We start from the raw sequence: 17,222 nt of genomic DNA on the forward strand, positions 1-17,222 counted from the left end.
ATCATTCCCATATGGTTTGGATGAGTCCTGCCTAGAGATAAGAAGGTAACTTAAGTGAACTCTAGAAGTCTCCTCCAGCCCTGTGGGTCTAAGAATCATGGTGAACACGATGCTAGAGAAAGAAGACCAGAGTTCAAGTTTGACTTGGCTCCCTACTAGCTGGGTGACCAGAGGCTGTGTCACCTCTCTTAGCCTCAGTTTTCTTTTCTGCAAAATGGGGATATTGGTGTAGTTGCACTAACTGTATCCGAGGGCTGTTTTAAGGAAAATGTTGGAAACTTTGAAGCTATGCCCTAAGAAACAATGTGGCATATAGGCAAAAAGACCAGCCTCAGGAGACAAGAAGACTCAGGCACAATATCCACCTCTCTAAAATGAGCCTGCTGTGTGATCCCCGCACAAGTGACTCAAATCCTCAGCAAACTAAGCCACTCGGTAAGTTATAGATAAGCTGCTGATATGGATCAATCAAAGGACAAGCATTTATTAATCACCTACAATGTGCAGGGCACTGGGGACGTGACAAAAATGAAACAGCTCTCCTCAAGGCGCCTACATTTTGTTGAAGAGAAACAACTCATACATACACAAAGTGTTTCCAAACACCCTGAATAAGTGATATAGTATATATATTGTATATATATTATATATATAAAAACATATGTTATTGATATAGAATTTTATATATATATAGCATATTATTGTTATTCTATATAGTTATTGATATAAAATTTATATATAGTATATTACTGTTATTATAGATAGCGATTATTGATATAGAATTTATATATAGTATATTATTGTTATTATATATAGTTATCATTGATATAGAATTTTAAGGGTTGCAGAGTACTTTACAAATGTTCTCTAATTTTTTTCCTCACAACAAGCCTGGGAAGTAGATACTATTATTATCTCCATTTTACATATGAGGAAATTGAGGCAGACTTGCCCAGGGTCACACAGCTAAATAAGTGTCTGAGTTGGGATTTGAACTCAGGTTTTCCTGACTCCAGGTCCAGGGATCTAGGCCACTGTACTACCTACCTGTCTCTAATATAAAAGGTACATGAGGAGTAATGAGAGGGTTGGGGGTGAAAGTGAGGGAGACACTGTTATTGTTCAGTCATTTTTCAGTTGTGTGACTCTTCCTGACGCCATTTGGGGTTTTCTTGGCAAAGATACTGGAGTGGTTTGCTATTTCCTTCTCCAACTCATTTTACACATGAGAAAACTGAGGCAAACAAGGTTATGTGAAGCATCCATGGTCACACAGCTAGTAAGTGTCTCAGGCCAGACACTATCCACTGTGCCACCTAGCTGCACCATTGTGGGGCACTAGTGATTGGAAAAGGCTTTTTGCAGGAGGCATTCACTTGAGCTGTGCTTTCATGGGAACTAGAAATTCTAAGCCATAGAGGTAAAAATGGAAGTGGAATGTTGTGTATGAGGAGCAAGCAGGAAAGTTTGGTGGGAGCATAGAGTGAGCAAATCAGTATAACAAACCTGGAATGTGAGTGGAAGGAGTTTATATACAAGGACCTCCTTTTGCTGCAGAAATCACGGGTCCAGCCTCCTCCCAACCTCAACCACCCCCCTCTCCAGCACTGCATATATTCAAGTTATTATAATTAACTAAAAGGCAAGATGGAATATCCAAAAAATATCCTCTATTGACTGCAGCAGTGTATTTTTAATGAGGACAACAATGAAATCAATCCGCCTAATCTCATTGAAATGGGAACAGTAGATAACTAGAAGGCAGAGAAGTGGAATCAGGCTCTAAATGGTATTTAAGTTTTCTATTAGCACCCCTGCTCTGACATATGGCAACCCCATAGCTATAGGCAGAAGATGGCTTTTAAGAAATATCATTAAAAACTTCAAGGATTCATTATGCAAATGTTTTCGTGCTTTCAACCAAAACAAGATTTGAAATTATGCCCTTCAAAAGAAAGCTCATTGATTTGGGGAGATGTTAGTGTCGCTTAACCTCCAATGGCATCCTCAATGCAGTTAAATGAAGTTTTTAAGTCTGCTACACTTTGTAGATCTCACCATCTATGACTCTCCTACTTGACCAAGTCTACTGGCTTCCTGTTGCCTCTAGGAGATAACAGAAATCTTTCTGTTTAGATTTTAAAACCCTGTACTGCCTGACCCCGACCTAGCTTTCCGAGGGGTATGTTGCTTCCCCTCTCCCATTCTTCCATCTAGTCAGATTGGCCTTCTCTCTATTCCTTCCCCATGACACTCCATCTTGCCTTCTCCCATGCCTGGAATATATTCCCTTATCTCTGCATGAGGGCCCTCCTTTAAAAATGCATCTCAAGCTCCATATTCTCTGCTTGTAGTCTTTTCTGTTTCTCCCAAACTACCTTGTATTTAACTACAGTACTTTGTATAGGCTGGTATTTTAAAACTTTGTTTATGTTATGTGTGTGTGTGTGTGTGTGTGTGTGTGTGTGTATGCGTATACACTAACACCCAGAAAGATCAGTCTTCCTGATGCCAGGCATTGCGCCACCTAGCTGTCCCATATATGTGTACATGTATATGTGTGTGTATGTATGTGTGTATATATGTATAAGGCAGTTAGGTGGCGCAATAGATAGAATGCCAGGCCTGAAGTCAGGAAGACTCATCTTCCTGAGTTCAAATCTGGCCTCAGACACTTACTAGCCCTGTGACCATGGATGCTTCATATAACCCTGTTTGCCTCAATTTCCTCATCTATAAAATGAGCCAGAGGAGGAAAAGGCAAACTATTCCAGTATCTTTGCCAAGAAAACTCAAAATGGGGTCATAATGGGTTGAACACAAGTGAAAAACAAATAACTACACCCACCCACCCTCACATGTGTACATTTTTTTAAAAATATGTGCTGATTGTTTCTTCCATTAGAATCAAATTCCTTCGGAGTAGGGATTATTTATCTTTGCCCTTGTGTCCATTGCCAATGCCTGGAATATAGTTGGCATGAAGAATAATTGACTGTCTTTCACTTACAGCTAGCCTGGAATCCAGGCTGACCCTCCTGACTTAGCCCCAACTTACTAGATGTGTGACTGTGGATGGCTTTAGAGCTGGGAGAGAACTCAAAAAGCATTCTAGTTTAATACCATTTGATAGCTAAGGAAACTGAAACCCCCACCAGGATCACAATGGTGGTAAGTGGCAGAGTCTGCATTTGAACCCAAATTCATTGCCGACCTGCTTCAACACTTATCCACTATTTGTTTCAATGAATAGAATCAGTAGTAGAGCCCAGATGAGAAACCATGTCTTCTAACAAGCTATGTGATGTGACTCTGGAACTCAGCTTTCTTCACTGTAAAAGGAGTGGGACTAAATTATATCTTAGGTGTTTTTCAGCTCTGATATGCTTTAAATTGAATTACCTTGAACAATTGTAAGCAATATCTACATTTGTAAGTAGGAGGAAATCCTGCCAATGGCCACAAGGTGGACACCTTGCTTACAGTTTGCCTGAGTTAAAAGAGACTCATCACAATTTAGCCTAACAAAAAGTTAAATTAAAATGCCAAAAGAAATTCCCAGAGAAGAGCTAACCCTGACTTCTTAGTGGACAAAACATCTACATCTGGAAATCTGACAAATGCTGTCCAAAATTAAGTTTCACTGTAGGTTTGATGGAGTGGATCAGGTTGATACAAAATGTGACTCCCCAGGTAAGGTGAAACTGGCATCTACTGAAGCACCAGAGACTGACCAAGCCTTGATCAGTGCTGGGCAGGACCAGGAGGCTAGCAAGGGTTTTATTTTGAAGTGTTTCTTCAAAGGCATAACCCCTAGGCGAAACTGAATTCTCTGGAGCTGGGTTTAAACTAGCAAATCATTCTCCAGAGGAAACACACATATACATATATTCATACAAAGAGCATATGTATACACGTGTGTGTATCTCACCACGTTGAAAAGCTACCCATGGATCTTACGGTGGGGAAAAAACCAACTCAGGGTAGGAAAAAAGGTGGCAAATTCAAGTCTAGTTGATTGGGCTCTCTAGCGATCCATTGGGAATGCAGAGAAGGAAAGTGAGAGAGGGAGAGAGAGAAAGAGCTTTTTGTTCTTTATTCATAAAGAAGTGACAGAAGCATCTAGATTTTCGGGGAGATGGGCAGGGGATTGTTATTATTATAGCTTTATCCTTTTCAATATAAAAGAAAATCTAGTAAGGAGATGGGGAAAAAAATCAACGTCTTGCTTAGACGCTTTCTAAGGGTAGTGCAGTGAAGGAGCGTTGGATTTGAAGGCAAAAGACCTAGCTAGGTTGAATCCTGACTCTTAACTACTTCCTTGAGTGACCTCTGAGGAGCTACTTAACTTTTATTAGTTATCTTCCAACTCCGGTTAGGATACTAAATTTTCTCACTTTCCTCCGTTTCTTCACCTGTAAACCGGGAGAGTGTGGATTAGATGATTCCTGAGATCCCTTCCACCGCTAAACGGAGGATCCTCAACTCCAAGTTGGCCACCTTGGATTTTGTGGGTGCCTCCCTCCAATTCTTTTCTATTTACTCATATACAAAAATAACAGCTTACATTTACATATAGGGTCTGTAAGGCCTTCATACGGACTCTCTCATTTGACACCCATAACAATCCTATAAGGTAGATGCTATAAACGGAGGTTCAGAGCCGTTCCATAGTTGACGAGGGTCACTCATCTAAGTGTCTGAGGATGAACGTGAAACCAAGTCTTCCTTACTCCAAAGTCCAGCCCTCTGGCTGTTGCATTTCTTCAACTGAACGTAAACTCCTTGAGGGCAAAAGCTGTTTGTATTAAGCCTTTACATTCTATGAGTTCTGGGCACGGTGTCATGACCACAAAGGATTATTACTGAATGTTTGTGGAATTAAACCGGTGTGTGTGTGTGTGTGTGTGTGTGTGTGTGTGTGTGTGTGTGTGTGTGTGTGTGTGTGTGTGTGCGCGCGCGCGCGCGCGTGCAGACTCTCCTAAGAACTGGGGAGAAGCCCCGGCTGCCGGATAGCTGGAGGAGCTTTCCCGACGTCCAGACAAGCGGGAGCTCGCCCTTTGCTCACTCGCACAAACTTCTTTGCTATACAGCAGGCTCCGCCACTGGACGCTCCTCATCCTCACTGGTTCTGGGAGGATTCCCAGGGAGTTATATAAGGAAGGAAGAGTGAATCAGACTCATCAGAAACGGGAGAAAAATGGGAGCTGACGGGAGGAGAGAGGCCGGGCGCGCAGCTTAAGCCTGCTTTTTCAGGGTGCTGGGGGGGGCATCAGAAGCGCCAATGTTTCCCCCATCTGCAGGGACAGAACGGGAGGACAAAGCCATCTGTCGCCCGTGAGGGGGAGCCTGAGGGGGGGGGTCAGTCGGGCCCCTTCTTTCCGCCTGACTACTCTCTCCGGCCCCGCGCTGCCCGGGTGCGCCCAGGGCCTCCCCACCAGGAGTGTCAGTGCCAACGCCGCCCGCCCCAGTCCCTGGGCTGGGCGTGGGACCCGCCTATCTCAGCCGAGAGGAGAGAGACATCGCCGCTTTAAGGAAAAGGGGAGAAGGGAGGAGGGCGGTGAGGGGCGGGTGAAACTGTAGGAGGAGAAGGAGGAGAAGGAGGGGGGATATCCCCGCTCTCCCACGTGGTCCCGGTGCCTGTGAATCGCGCCTGCCGGAGGGTCTCACAGCGAAATACAAAAGCGGCTGCGAAGCGGCTGGGAGGAGAGTTCCCAGCGCTCGGCCCAGCCAGAGCGGGAGCCGGAGCCGAAGCGGGGCCAGGCACAGCAGCGACAGCAACAGTAGCAGCCTCAGCCTCTGCCACGGTAGCAGCCTCTGCCTCTGCCTCAGCCTCAGCCTCGGCAGCAGCAGCGGCGCCGGAGCCCCGCAGCCACCATGGGGCACAGGCGCCACGGGCCCCGCAGCTACGCGGCTGCTGGGGACGCATCGCCGCCGGGGCCCCGGTACCGGGGCTCGGCTTGAAGCAGCGGCACCAGCCCGCCCCCGGAGTCTCTATGGGCTGGAGGATGCGAGGGCCCGGCCGCGCCGCCGCCACAATCGGGCTCTGGCTCTTGGCGCTGGGTACGCTCCTGGCGCTGTGGACCGGGCTCGTGCAGCGGGCTGAGCAGCGCCCCTTCCTCGGGCCGGGGCTTCTGCTCCCTGGGCGGAGCAGCGAAGATCGAGCGGCGTCGCCGGCTCTGCTCCTCCCCCGTCTACGGCTGGGGGACGCCCGCGGCGGCCCTGTAAAAACTTTCCGGGCGCTGCTCACCGTGCCGGCCGCCGGGGAGAGCCCGCCCCAGCGCTTCCAGGAGCCGGCGGAGCGCAAGCAGCCGGGGCACGTGGAGGAGCCCCGGCGGGGCGGCCCAGCTGCCGTACAGGGGGGAATCTTCTGGAGCCGGGGCCTAGAGGAGCAGGTGCCCCGCGGCTTCTCAGAGGGTCAGGCGGCATCCTGGCTGGAGGCGGCGCGAGGTGCCCGGGTGGTGGCCCTGGAGCGCGGGGGCTGCGGGCGCAGCTCCAACCGGCTGGCCCGCTTCGCCGACGGCACCCGCGCCTGCGTGCGCTATGGCATCAACCCAGAGCAGATCCAGGGCGAGGCCCTGTCCTACTACCTGGCCCGGCTGCTGGGCCTCCAGCGCCACGTGCCCCCGCTGGCGCTGGCGCGGGTGGAGCCGCGGGGCGCGCAGTGGGCGCAGGTGCAGGACGAGCTGCGCGGCGCGCACTGGGCCGAGGGCAGCGTGGTGAGCCTGACCCGCTGGCTGCCCAACCTCACCGACGTGGTGGCCCCAGCGCCCTGGCGCTCGGAGGACGGGCGCCTGCGGCCCCTGCGCGGTGGCGGGGGCGAACTGGCCAACCGCAGCGAGCCCGAGCTGGTGGAGCTGGTGCAGTGGACCGACCTGATTCTCTTCGACTACCTGACGGCCAACTTCGACCGCCTGGTCAGCAACCTCTTCAGCCTCCAGTGGGACCCGAGGGTCATGCAGCGCGCCACCAGCAACCTGCACCGCGGCCCCGGAGGAGGGTTAGTCTTCATAGACAACGAGGCGGGTCTGGTGCACGGCTACCGGGTGGCGGGAATGTGGGACAAGTACAACGAGCCGCTGCTCAAGTCGGTGTGCGTTTTCCGCCAGCGCACCGCCCAGCTGGTCCTGGAGCTGCACCGGGGCCAGGACGCCGCCGCGCGGCTCCTGCGCCTGTACCGGCGGCACGAGCCGCGCTTCCCGGAGCTGGGCGCCCTGGCCGAGCCCCACGCGCAGCTGCTGCAGCGCCGCCTCGACTTCCTTTCCAAACACATTTTGCACTGCAAGGCCAAGTACGGCGGACTGTGACTTGGGACCGGAGCTGTGGGGGGGTGGGCTGGGGGAGGAGGGGATGGAAAGACGCAGGACAGCTGCACTTTGGAGTGAGGGTTGGACGGCCTGCTTTTCCCTCATCTGTCTGGGAGTTGTTGAGCCAACGCCCACTGAGTGACCCGAGCCAGAAGGCTTTCAAAGATCTCTCCCATTCAAGCTTCCTCTCTCTGTCTGTCTGTCTGTCTCTCTCTCTCTCTCTCTCTCTCTCTCTCTCTCTCTCTCTCTCTCTCTCTCTCTCTCTCTCTCTCTCTTTCTCTTTCCCTGTCTTCTCCCCTACTCCCCACACACTATCTCCTTTAAAAGTTCCCTAGGAGTGGATTGTGGCTAAAAGCCTTCTTTTCACCTTCTCCCTTCTCCGTTCAGGACCTTTTGATGTGCCTGGATGTTGTTTCCCATCTGCGGATCGGGATTAGCCACTGAGTCTGGGAGTGGAAATTGTCTTCCCCTTAACTTGGGAGGATGAAGTCCAGAAGGGCTCCATTTGGGTGAACGATATTTGTATTTGTTTTATTTTTCTTGTGCCCCTCCCCACCCTTTACTAATAATGTAGGGGGACGGAGGGTGGGTTGCATCCCAAATCGAATTCTGTCATTCACATACCGCAAAGCAGGCGCTTTCTACTGGTCTCTGGAGTAAGACATGCCATTACACGATGCAGTTCTGTTCATGTGTGCATTCTTTGTTCTAAGGATGTAACCGCTGTTAATGGCAAGGCTAAGCGGATATGGAGACCAGAGATGCCAGTAACTCAGAACAGCCCTCGGAAAGCCTCCGAACAGATTCCACTCCTTGCACTCATTTGTTAAACTGTCATTCAGCCCGAAAACGACGGTATGGAATGAACTGGATAAACCCAATCAAAGATAATGGATTTTCCTCCCTCTTGACGCCCACCCCTCTTACTCCCAACAAACCTGCCCCGACGTTGACAGTGATCAGTCTCAAAGAAAAGAAAAAGGGGGAGGGGGGAAAAACCCAGTTTCATGCACTTTACTTTGCTTTTTTTTAATTTTTTTATTAAAAATAATTTTTTAATTTGCCAGAATCTGCCTTCTCTGTATATATGTGCATAAACTGTTGTGTAAATATACTAAACAAACTTATATTTCAATAAAAGGGGATTTAAAGTTTAGAATTTGGACAGCTTTAACTATTTGAGGCACCTGATCTCCCCTCCACTCATCCAGGCCTGAGCTGAGTGGTTAGCTGAGCTAGACTGAATTCCTTCTGATAAACATCTGGTTCTGCAGAAATCTGTCAAAGTGACCTCAAATGCTTGTAAAAAAACAGAGATTTTAGCAGTGTAGGTCATTTTAGGGAGAATTACTGAGAATTTGCCTTTTCTTTGTTCAGCTCTTACCCATTCTTCATTCAGGTCTTCGAAAAAAGTTCTCTGAGTTGAGCCTGGGGGGTGGGGGGAACAGGGCAGAGGAGAGAAGAAAAAAAGCTTTCTATTTTCTAACAAAGAAAACTTCAATAAAAAGGATTTGAGTGGAATATATTTCTCTATTAATCATGTGACAAATGTGACTGAACCAGACATTCAGGTTTAAAATATGATAAACTCCCTTAAAAAAAGCAACAACAAAAAACTGATGGTCATGTGTTCAAATATTGCATTCTGTTTTGGTATTCTCTCCCCACTGATACTGTAAATGTGAGGAGGGAAGAAAGTAATAGGAACTATAAATTAATCCTCTGTAATCTGGTGGCATGAATTCTGATTCATCAAGCCAGATCACAATTTCCCCATCATCTGGCCAAATCCACTTATGTTGATGGGACAGAGAGTGCTGTTATTAAACGTAGTAATCTTGTCTTCTCAGAAAAGCAGTGCTGACTTTTGAGCTTGAGAAGCTAGAAATCAGCAACAGAAAGCAATATAGCAATATTTTCCTCAGATCTTCAAGCTTGCAAAGCCATTTTTAGGGTTTGGGATTTAGATTTTTTTTTAATCAAAGACAGGCAGTTATAATCATTTTATTCATTATATTTTAGGCTGGAGAGGCACCTAGGAGTAGTGATAGAGGTCTTTCATCTAAGACCTCTGACTCAAACTGGCTGGGTGATGCTGGACAAGTCACTTAACCCCTCAGTGCTCTAGACTACTCTCTGAGACTTCAAGATGCAGAGAAGGTACCCATCTGCCACACTCTCTCCATGGGGATTTCTTTGTATCAGTGAAACTATGGCTCTAGTCTATCTCCAATTTTGAGTATGCAGCCAACTACTTTTTATAGAAGAACCTTTTGCTCAAGAGATAATTTTCAGTAGATGAATTGTTAAAAGTCTTATATTTGGCTCCTATTTCGAACCCAGAGACTTTATCAGAGTCTTGGTGGGATTGAATCCCCTCGTGGTTGTCTCACCCTGGGACTCATGTACAGGGGGTATACATCCTGGGTTGCACTGTTTTTTGTGGGGCTTCTTAAAACTGTAGGTTGTGACCACCATGAGGAGGGGCGGGGCTGAGACAATTTAAGAAGTGCTAACAGGTTTTGAGTGGAAAAAGATGATTAGTGGAACTGAGGGTATTTAACTCGGAAAAGAGGAGATTCAGGATGGACAAGTATCGTATGGCTCATTGTGGGTAGGACCATTTCATTTTGGGCTGTCCTATCCCTATTGCCCAAGATAGAGTCAAGTTGATAACCACTGGCCACTAGAAAATTAAGAGTCATGTTCAATTAACAATAAGCACTTAATAAGTGTTTGTTGATTGACTGATTTATTAGTTTTGCTTGACTGTGAAGTTTATCTGGGTAAAAGTTACAGGGAAGCAGATTTGGAGGATGCAATTCAGATTTGGCCAGCTATTGTGCCTGAATCAGGGTCAAATCCCAGCTCTGCTACTGAAAGAAAACATGAGTGACCTCGGACAAATCACTTCCTCTCCCTAAGTTTCTGTTTTTCTCTGTAAAATGTGGAGGATGGATTGGTTAATTTCTAAGCCACCCCCTCCAGATCTAAGATAGGTAGCTAAGTGGTACGGGGGGAAAGCACTGGACTTAGAATCAGGGAGACCTGAGTTCAAATTTGACTCCAGATCCTGGGCAAGTCACTTAATCTCTGCTTTAGCTTCTTCATCTGTAAAATGGTGTTGATAATAGTTCTTACCTCCCAAGGTTGTTTTGAGAATAAAATGAGATGTTTGTAAAGCTTAAAGCACTATATGAGTGCTAGCTATTAGTCCGTGAACTATTTCTGATGTTACCTAATGAAATGCAGCTAACCATCAAGCCCACTGGCACAAGTGTTAAATCCACTCATGTTGAAAGAATGAGTCACCACAAATAACTGGGGTTTTCCTCTTCAGTAAATACCTCCACATCAACCCAACCACAGCAGCCTCTGCAAATGGCCAATATGTCTTCTTCAAGACCTATTTAGAGTTAAACCTCAGATAATGTGTGTGTGTGTGTGTGTATGTGTGTGTATACATGTATTTTTAAATTTACCCACCACCAGACATTTTTAAAAACTTCTCCCTAGACCTCCTCTTCAGAGAGGCAGTACCAGGGAGAGATGTCTTCTCTAAGAGGATGAAGTCCACCCAACCCTACTAGATTTACTTGTGTAATTGGTGTTGTATATTGTACTGGATGCCTTTCACAAGACAAACACTGTAAAATCTCCACATGGATTCTTCTCCCTCTACCTAGGAAACCCTCAATCCAGGACAGAGTGGAGCCTGGTGAATTCTTGGCCGGCAACATTCTTGGCATTCCTTCCAAACTTCCGACCCAAGCTCAGACTTGAGTCTCTCAAAAGATTCTGTTCAGTTTTTAGCTCTGAGATCTCTTGCTTCGACTTTTTAAATTCAGCAAACGTGTTGAGCTACAGTTATTATGTGTCCTTACACATAGATCTTGGGAATACAAAGAAAAAAAAACAATTTTTGCCTTAGATCCATCCATCAAAGACCATTTATTAATTACCTATTATGGACATAGTACTGGGTGGGGAGGGAATACAGCATGTACAACAGAGCTAGAAAGGACCTTAGAAATCATTTAGTCCAACCCCTTTATTTTGCAGATTGAAGAAACAGACTTAGGGAGGAAAGTGACTTGCCCAAGGTCTCAAAAGGTAAAGTAGCAAAAGTGAGATAGCAAACCAAGTCTTCTAAGTACAAATCCAGTACTCTTTCCCCTGAAGCACACTGTGGTTAAGCTAAATTTGGACCCACTGACCTGAACAAGATTAATAGGCATGGTTAATCAATTGATTGATCAGAAACTCCTGAACCACATCCCAGGGAGATGATCAGGCTGATTCTTCTCACAATTAAAACCCTTTTTCCACATAGAAAACATGTTATTCAATATTTGGCAGTCAAACCCTGGCTCTGCCACTTACTTCTTATGTGACCTTGGATGAGCCTCAGTTTCCTCATCTTTAAATGGAAGAGTTTGGACTACATTGCTTTGGAGGTCCCTTCCTGCTCTAAAGCCTTGATTCTGTAATCCTCAAAAGCAGAGTTCCCCAAGTAAATGCTCTACCTCTTGACCTTGTTAGAATGAATTAATCAAGAGGTAAATCCGACCTTCGCAGCTCACAGGTGAAACTAAATGCTGTGAAATAATAATAACCAAGCCTGGCTGAGGGATCTGAAAATGCACCATCTCCCAGTAGCAGAAATGGGAGACTTTGGGTTTGGAACACTACAAGTGAGGTCTGACTTGGCTGATACCTAAATTACTTTTGCTAAATTATCTTCCCCGTATTTTTTTTTTTATTCCTTATCAGAGGAGATGATTCTTTGGAGAAAAAAAAAAGGAAGTGTGTTAGGAAATGAAGGTGATGTAAAAACAACATACCGAATAAGAAGAAAAAAAGCCTCAAGTTAAAGGAGAAAATGGTATACTTTAAAGAGAACTCTAATTTGGAGTTTAAAAAAGTCTAGATTTGAACACCCAGTCTGCTAAGTGATGTTTAAAAGTTGGAGAGACATAGTTTCTGGGCAATTAATCATTTTATTAATAATGCTAGCATATTATTAATAAAAGGATGGTCATTGACACTCTTGAATGCCAAAGACAATCATGGTGGTGGGCTCACAGTTTATATGCCCTTGGAAGAGTGGGTATTCCTGAGGGTGGCAATCAACTCTGATTGGTTAACAATTAATGAGAGAATGAATATTACAATGATAGGTGAGTTCATTCTAATGAGGGTCTTGGGGGCAGGTGACTTAGATCACCCAAGTCTTGGTCAAAGAGACTTATCAATATGCATATCAAAGAGGTAATCCACTTCTACCCCAGACCTAACACAATGAACAGGAATTCAATTCTCTCAACCTAGTTGGGTTTCTCCCAAGATTTCCTACAATGGTTAATTTCTGGATAAGGAAGTGGAAAAAAGCCTTTAATCCTAATTCAGTAATTGCCTATTAATACAAGAAAAGTTTAATCATTTCTCTCACTACCTCTGTGAACTTGAGTGGGTCAAATTCTCTTTGTATCCACTTCCTTAGAAACTTCTCTGGGCTGAGGTTTCCTCTCTTTAAACAAGGAAGTTGGAAGGGCTGCAACCCAGGTGGCTTCTAGGGCTTCTCCCAGCCCTAATTCTATGACTCTATCATCACTAAGTAAACCCAAAGGCATTTATTAAGTACCATGTGTGAGACACTGTGTTAAGCAATGAAGATACAAAGGCAAAAGTAAAATAAATAGTCCCTTCCCTCAAGTTGCTTACATGAGGGGTTGTAAAATGAGGGGTTTGGACAAGACAATCTCTAAAGTCCCTTCCAGATTGAAATTCTGTGACTTTATGATCAGAGCCGAATCAGTTAGCTTTGCTCTGTTTCATCTCCCGGGCCCTAGATAGCTGTCTCTGTCTCACAAATGTATACTGCCATAAGGGGGTACCAAGCAAGACTCACTGACCTCACCCTTATCAAGGTTCGATATATCTCTGGTCGGCATAAGAAATAAAATGGGAATTTTTCTGGAGTTTTCTGGAAGCTGCAGCCAACACACAAAGACCAGCAGAGGACACAGAAAAAGTTTGGAAACTCGGAAATGCATAAATATATGCATAGTATTATATAATATCAACATATTTTATCTTTTAATACCATAATAATTCAGCCTTCTCCTCTGGAACAAAGGGAGGGCCAAAAGTTTTTACACAGATTTTCTAGTCACGGGACACCATCCATAACCCACGAGATGTGGAAGGAATAACTGGAATCATGACGAGTGGATTGTGAATCATCAGAATCTTAGCACTCAAGTACAATGTCCCTTCTTCTAACCCTTACTATTCAGGAAATTGTAATTGTAGTAGCTGACACACATAGAGTTCTTTAATGTTTGCAAAGCACTTTGCAATGATCCCTAGTACACATTACATGACAGCCCTTTAAATACTCTAAGACAATCACTTAGTATCTCACTCCTGTTCTCTATTTTGAGGTACAAAAATACTATGAAACTGGGTTATTTCTCTTGCATTAGGAGCAAATATGATACAACACCCAGGTGAAGTCAGTGTTATTACTATACCCATTTTATAGGTGAGGAAATTGAGACTTCAAAAACTGAAATGACTTACCCAGGGTCCCACAGCTAATGTCTGCTATGAGGTTGACTCTAAAGCCAGCACTCTTTCCCAGTCTATCTAGATTTAAGCATTTATCAAATTCAGTTCATCTCCCTCACATCACCCCCTGACTGTTTTTCATTTAGTGATCTCAAACTAGGAAGGAAAACAAAATGACTTTAGCGCTGGGTGGGCACCCAGGTCTTCCTGACCCAGTACAGGGGTTCACCTTCTTTTGTGTGTCATGGACCCCTACAGCAGTCTGGTAAAGGCTATGAACTTCTTTTCAGAAAAAAAAAAATTTACACATACACACACACACACACACGTGTGTGTGTGTGTGTGTGTATGTTTATGAAGGAAATGCTCACTTTCAATTAGAGGTTAGTGATAATAAAGATGTATTTTTCCCGTCAAAGATCACAGTCCCCCTATGGACCCCAAGTTAAGAACCCCTTAGTGAATGGAAAGAGCTTTGGATTCAGAGCCAGGCACCTTTACCTCCAGGCAGTTGGGGTCACAACCAGTAAAAATAGAGCCTAACTTAAAAGCTGATCATCATGAGGATGACATTCCTTCTTGACAGCTATCTCACAGCTTTATTGTGAAGATCAAAAGAGATCTTGAAGTGAAAGAGCTTGGAATATGCATCTAAGGGGCTTCATGACAGCAGCTATATATACATATGCAGGAAAATACTCTTACACTTTTTTTTTCTCCTCGTCAAGATTCTGTGTAGGTGCCTCTTTTCCTCGGAGAGCTCTGGGATGGAAACGACCCAATGCTTCACAAAACCGAAGAGGAAGAGTATCTCAAGCAGAGCCTTGGTCCAGTCTCGTTTTAGGCTGCTTTTCTTCATTGCATGCACTGGCACCTCCTGCCTCGGGTTCTTAAATGCCTGCTGTGAAGACCAAAAAACAGCAGCAGAGACTATGCATGAGGCAGTCCCTGCCCAGGCTCAGCAGGAGCTTGCTGTCTCCATCGGTTTAATTGCTTTTGAATGAGCAGATAAGAATCACAGAATCTCAGAGTCCAAAGAGACCTCAAACCAACCCGTACCTGAACAAGATTTTCCCCAACAAGTGGCCATCTGAACTTTGTAAGAAGACCTCAGGCAGGACGTGCCCTCTTTATTTCTATCCACCAAAATCTGCCTTCCTAGAGTTCCATAACGACTGTTGCTAGGAGTGATACTACTGGAGTCAAACATAATAAAACTCTTTCCTACATGACAGGCTTCCCAATGCCCACCATCTTGGATCTTTGGTAGGTTAAACATCCCCAGTTCCTTCCCTCCAAATATTCTCCATCCTGTATCTTCCAGCTCCTTCACCTGACCTGAGGGTCACAGCACACTTGGTTTCTTGCCTGTGCCTACCCTGTTTTTGTTCATCCTTCATTCTCAAAGAGGACCAATAGCATCACAGGGTGATGTCTTGACTTGCAAGTGGATTGGATTTAAGTGAGGCAGAGCTGTGCAGTCATCAGCCTCACTGTCTCCAGTCATTGGAGTTCAGTAGTGAGACATAGGACAGGACACTTACTATGCCTTCACTTCCTGGTTAAAGAATCACCTGAGCTGAGGGACTCCAAGAGGCAGGCGGGGATGAGGAAGGGGCTTACTCTAGAATACTCTAGAATAAAGGACAACTGTGAAAAGACAAGGAGATTGGACATGGAATGGCACATTCAATAAGCAAGTGGATCGGCTTGGCTCCAGTGTAGACCATGTTAGGGAAGTCATGCGAAACCAAGCTGGAAAGATAGGCTGGATGCAGATGGCAAAGGGCTTTAAGTACCAAATAGAAGTGTTTGGAATGGTATCTTAGTGGCAATAGGGAGCCTCTGAAGCTTATTGAGTGATGAAGTTACTTGCCTCTTGGTCTACCAATTTGGCTTGTAACCTGGTGCCTGACCGGCAGCTGGGTGGCACCATAGTGCATAGAGCACCAGGCCTGGAGTCAAGAAGACTCATCTTCCTAAGTTCAAATCCAGTCTCAGACATTTACTAGCTCTGTGACCCTGGACAAGTCATTTCACCCTGCTTGCCTCAGTTTCCTCACCTGTAAAAATGAACTGGAGGAAGGAAATGGCAAACCACTCCAGCATCTTTGCTAAGAAAACTCCAAATGGAGTCATCAAGAGTCAAGCACAATTGAAATGATGAAACAACAATGGTGTCTAGTACACAGTAGGTGTTTAATAAATGCTTGTTGATTGATTGGTAACTTTGTATAACAGTGATATCAAACTCAAATGGAAGTAGGGGCCACTAAACCCTACAGAAGGATCCCTGAATGCTACAAAATAACTTTTAAAACCACATATTAACATTATGTTCTCTTCTATTGTATTGGTACTTATTTTGTGAAATATTTCCCAATTACATTTTAATCTGGTTCAGCCAAACTCTTGAGTGTTGTGGGCCACAGGATACCTCTTTTGCATGAGATGTTGGAAGTAATTTAGTTCAGCCTCTAATAAAAGGGTACTTCGCTGCTTTTTCTGTGATGGGCCCTTTGGCAGCAGTCTGGAGAAGCTTATGGACCTCTTCTCAGAGGCATGTTTTTAAATGCCTAAAATAAGATACATAGGATTGCAAAGGAAACCAATTCTAGTGAAATAGAGTTACCAGATAGCATATTAAAAATTTGAATTCAACAATATGTTGCTTTCAGGAAACACTATAAAAAACGAGAGATACACACAAAGATAAAGGGCAGAAGTAAAAAAAAAAGCAGGGGTAATAATCATGATCTCAAAGTCAAAGTTAAAATAGATTTAATCAAAAGAGAAAAATAGGGAAACTACACTATATGTCAGCAATATTATTCAATATTGCTTTAGACCATTTAAAATAACTAGATAGTATAAAATACCTGAGTGTTTCCTGCCAAAATAGACACAGAAACTATATGAACATAAACATAAAACACTTTTTATACAAATAAAGCCAGACCTAAATAATTGAAGTAATATTTATTGTTCATGGGTAGGTAAAGCCAATATAATAAAAAAGGAGAATTTTGTCTAACCAATCTATTTATTCAGTGTCATCCCAATTAAATTACTAAAAAAAATTATCTTTCTGGGTTAGAAAAATAATAGCAAAGTTCATTAGGATGACCAAAAGGTCATGAACTTCAAAGAAATGGGGGTGGGGGGGTGAAGATGTAAAGGAAGCAGATTCAGTGGTATCAGACCTTAAACTGTATTATAAGATGAGAACAGGTGGAAATAAGCATAGTATGACCTTACATATATGTATATGAGTGTATATGTGTATGTTTATAGATATCTATGTATATCTCTCTGTCTCTCTATCTGTATCTAGATAGAGAT

The 17,222-nt window shown here is 44.7% G+C and overlaps 1 protein-coding gene across 1 annotated transcript; it reads left to right on the forward strand.

Annotated features, from left to right (window-relative positions):
- Window positions 1-5,004: 5,004 nt before the first annotated feature.
- On the forward strand, window positions 5,005-8,376 carry FJX1 (four-jointed box kinase 1). Its single transcript, XM_020963951.2, has one exon. The coding sequence runs from the start codon at window positions 5,997-5,999 to the stop codon at window positions 7,305-7,307; it is 1,311 nt and encodes a 436-aa protein (XP_020819610.1). The 5' UTR covers window positions 5,005-5,996; the 3' UTR covers window positions 7,308-8,376.
- The last annotated feature ends 8,846 nt before the right edge of the window (window positions 8,377-17,222 follow it).

The sequence above is a fragment of the Phascolarctos cinereus genome, unplaced genomic scaffold (genome assembly GCF_003287225.1).
Source record: "Phascolarctos cinereus isolate Bilbo 61053 unplaced genomic scaffold, phaCin_HiC Scaffold_9;HRSCAF=440, whole genome shotgun sequence".
NCBI classification, from domain to species: Eukaryota; Metazoa; Chordata; class Mammalia; order Diprotodontia; family Phascolarctidae; genus Phascolarctos; species Phascolarctos cinereus.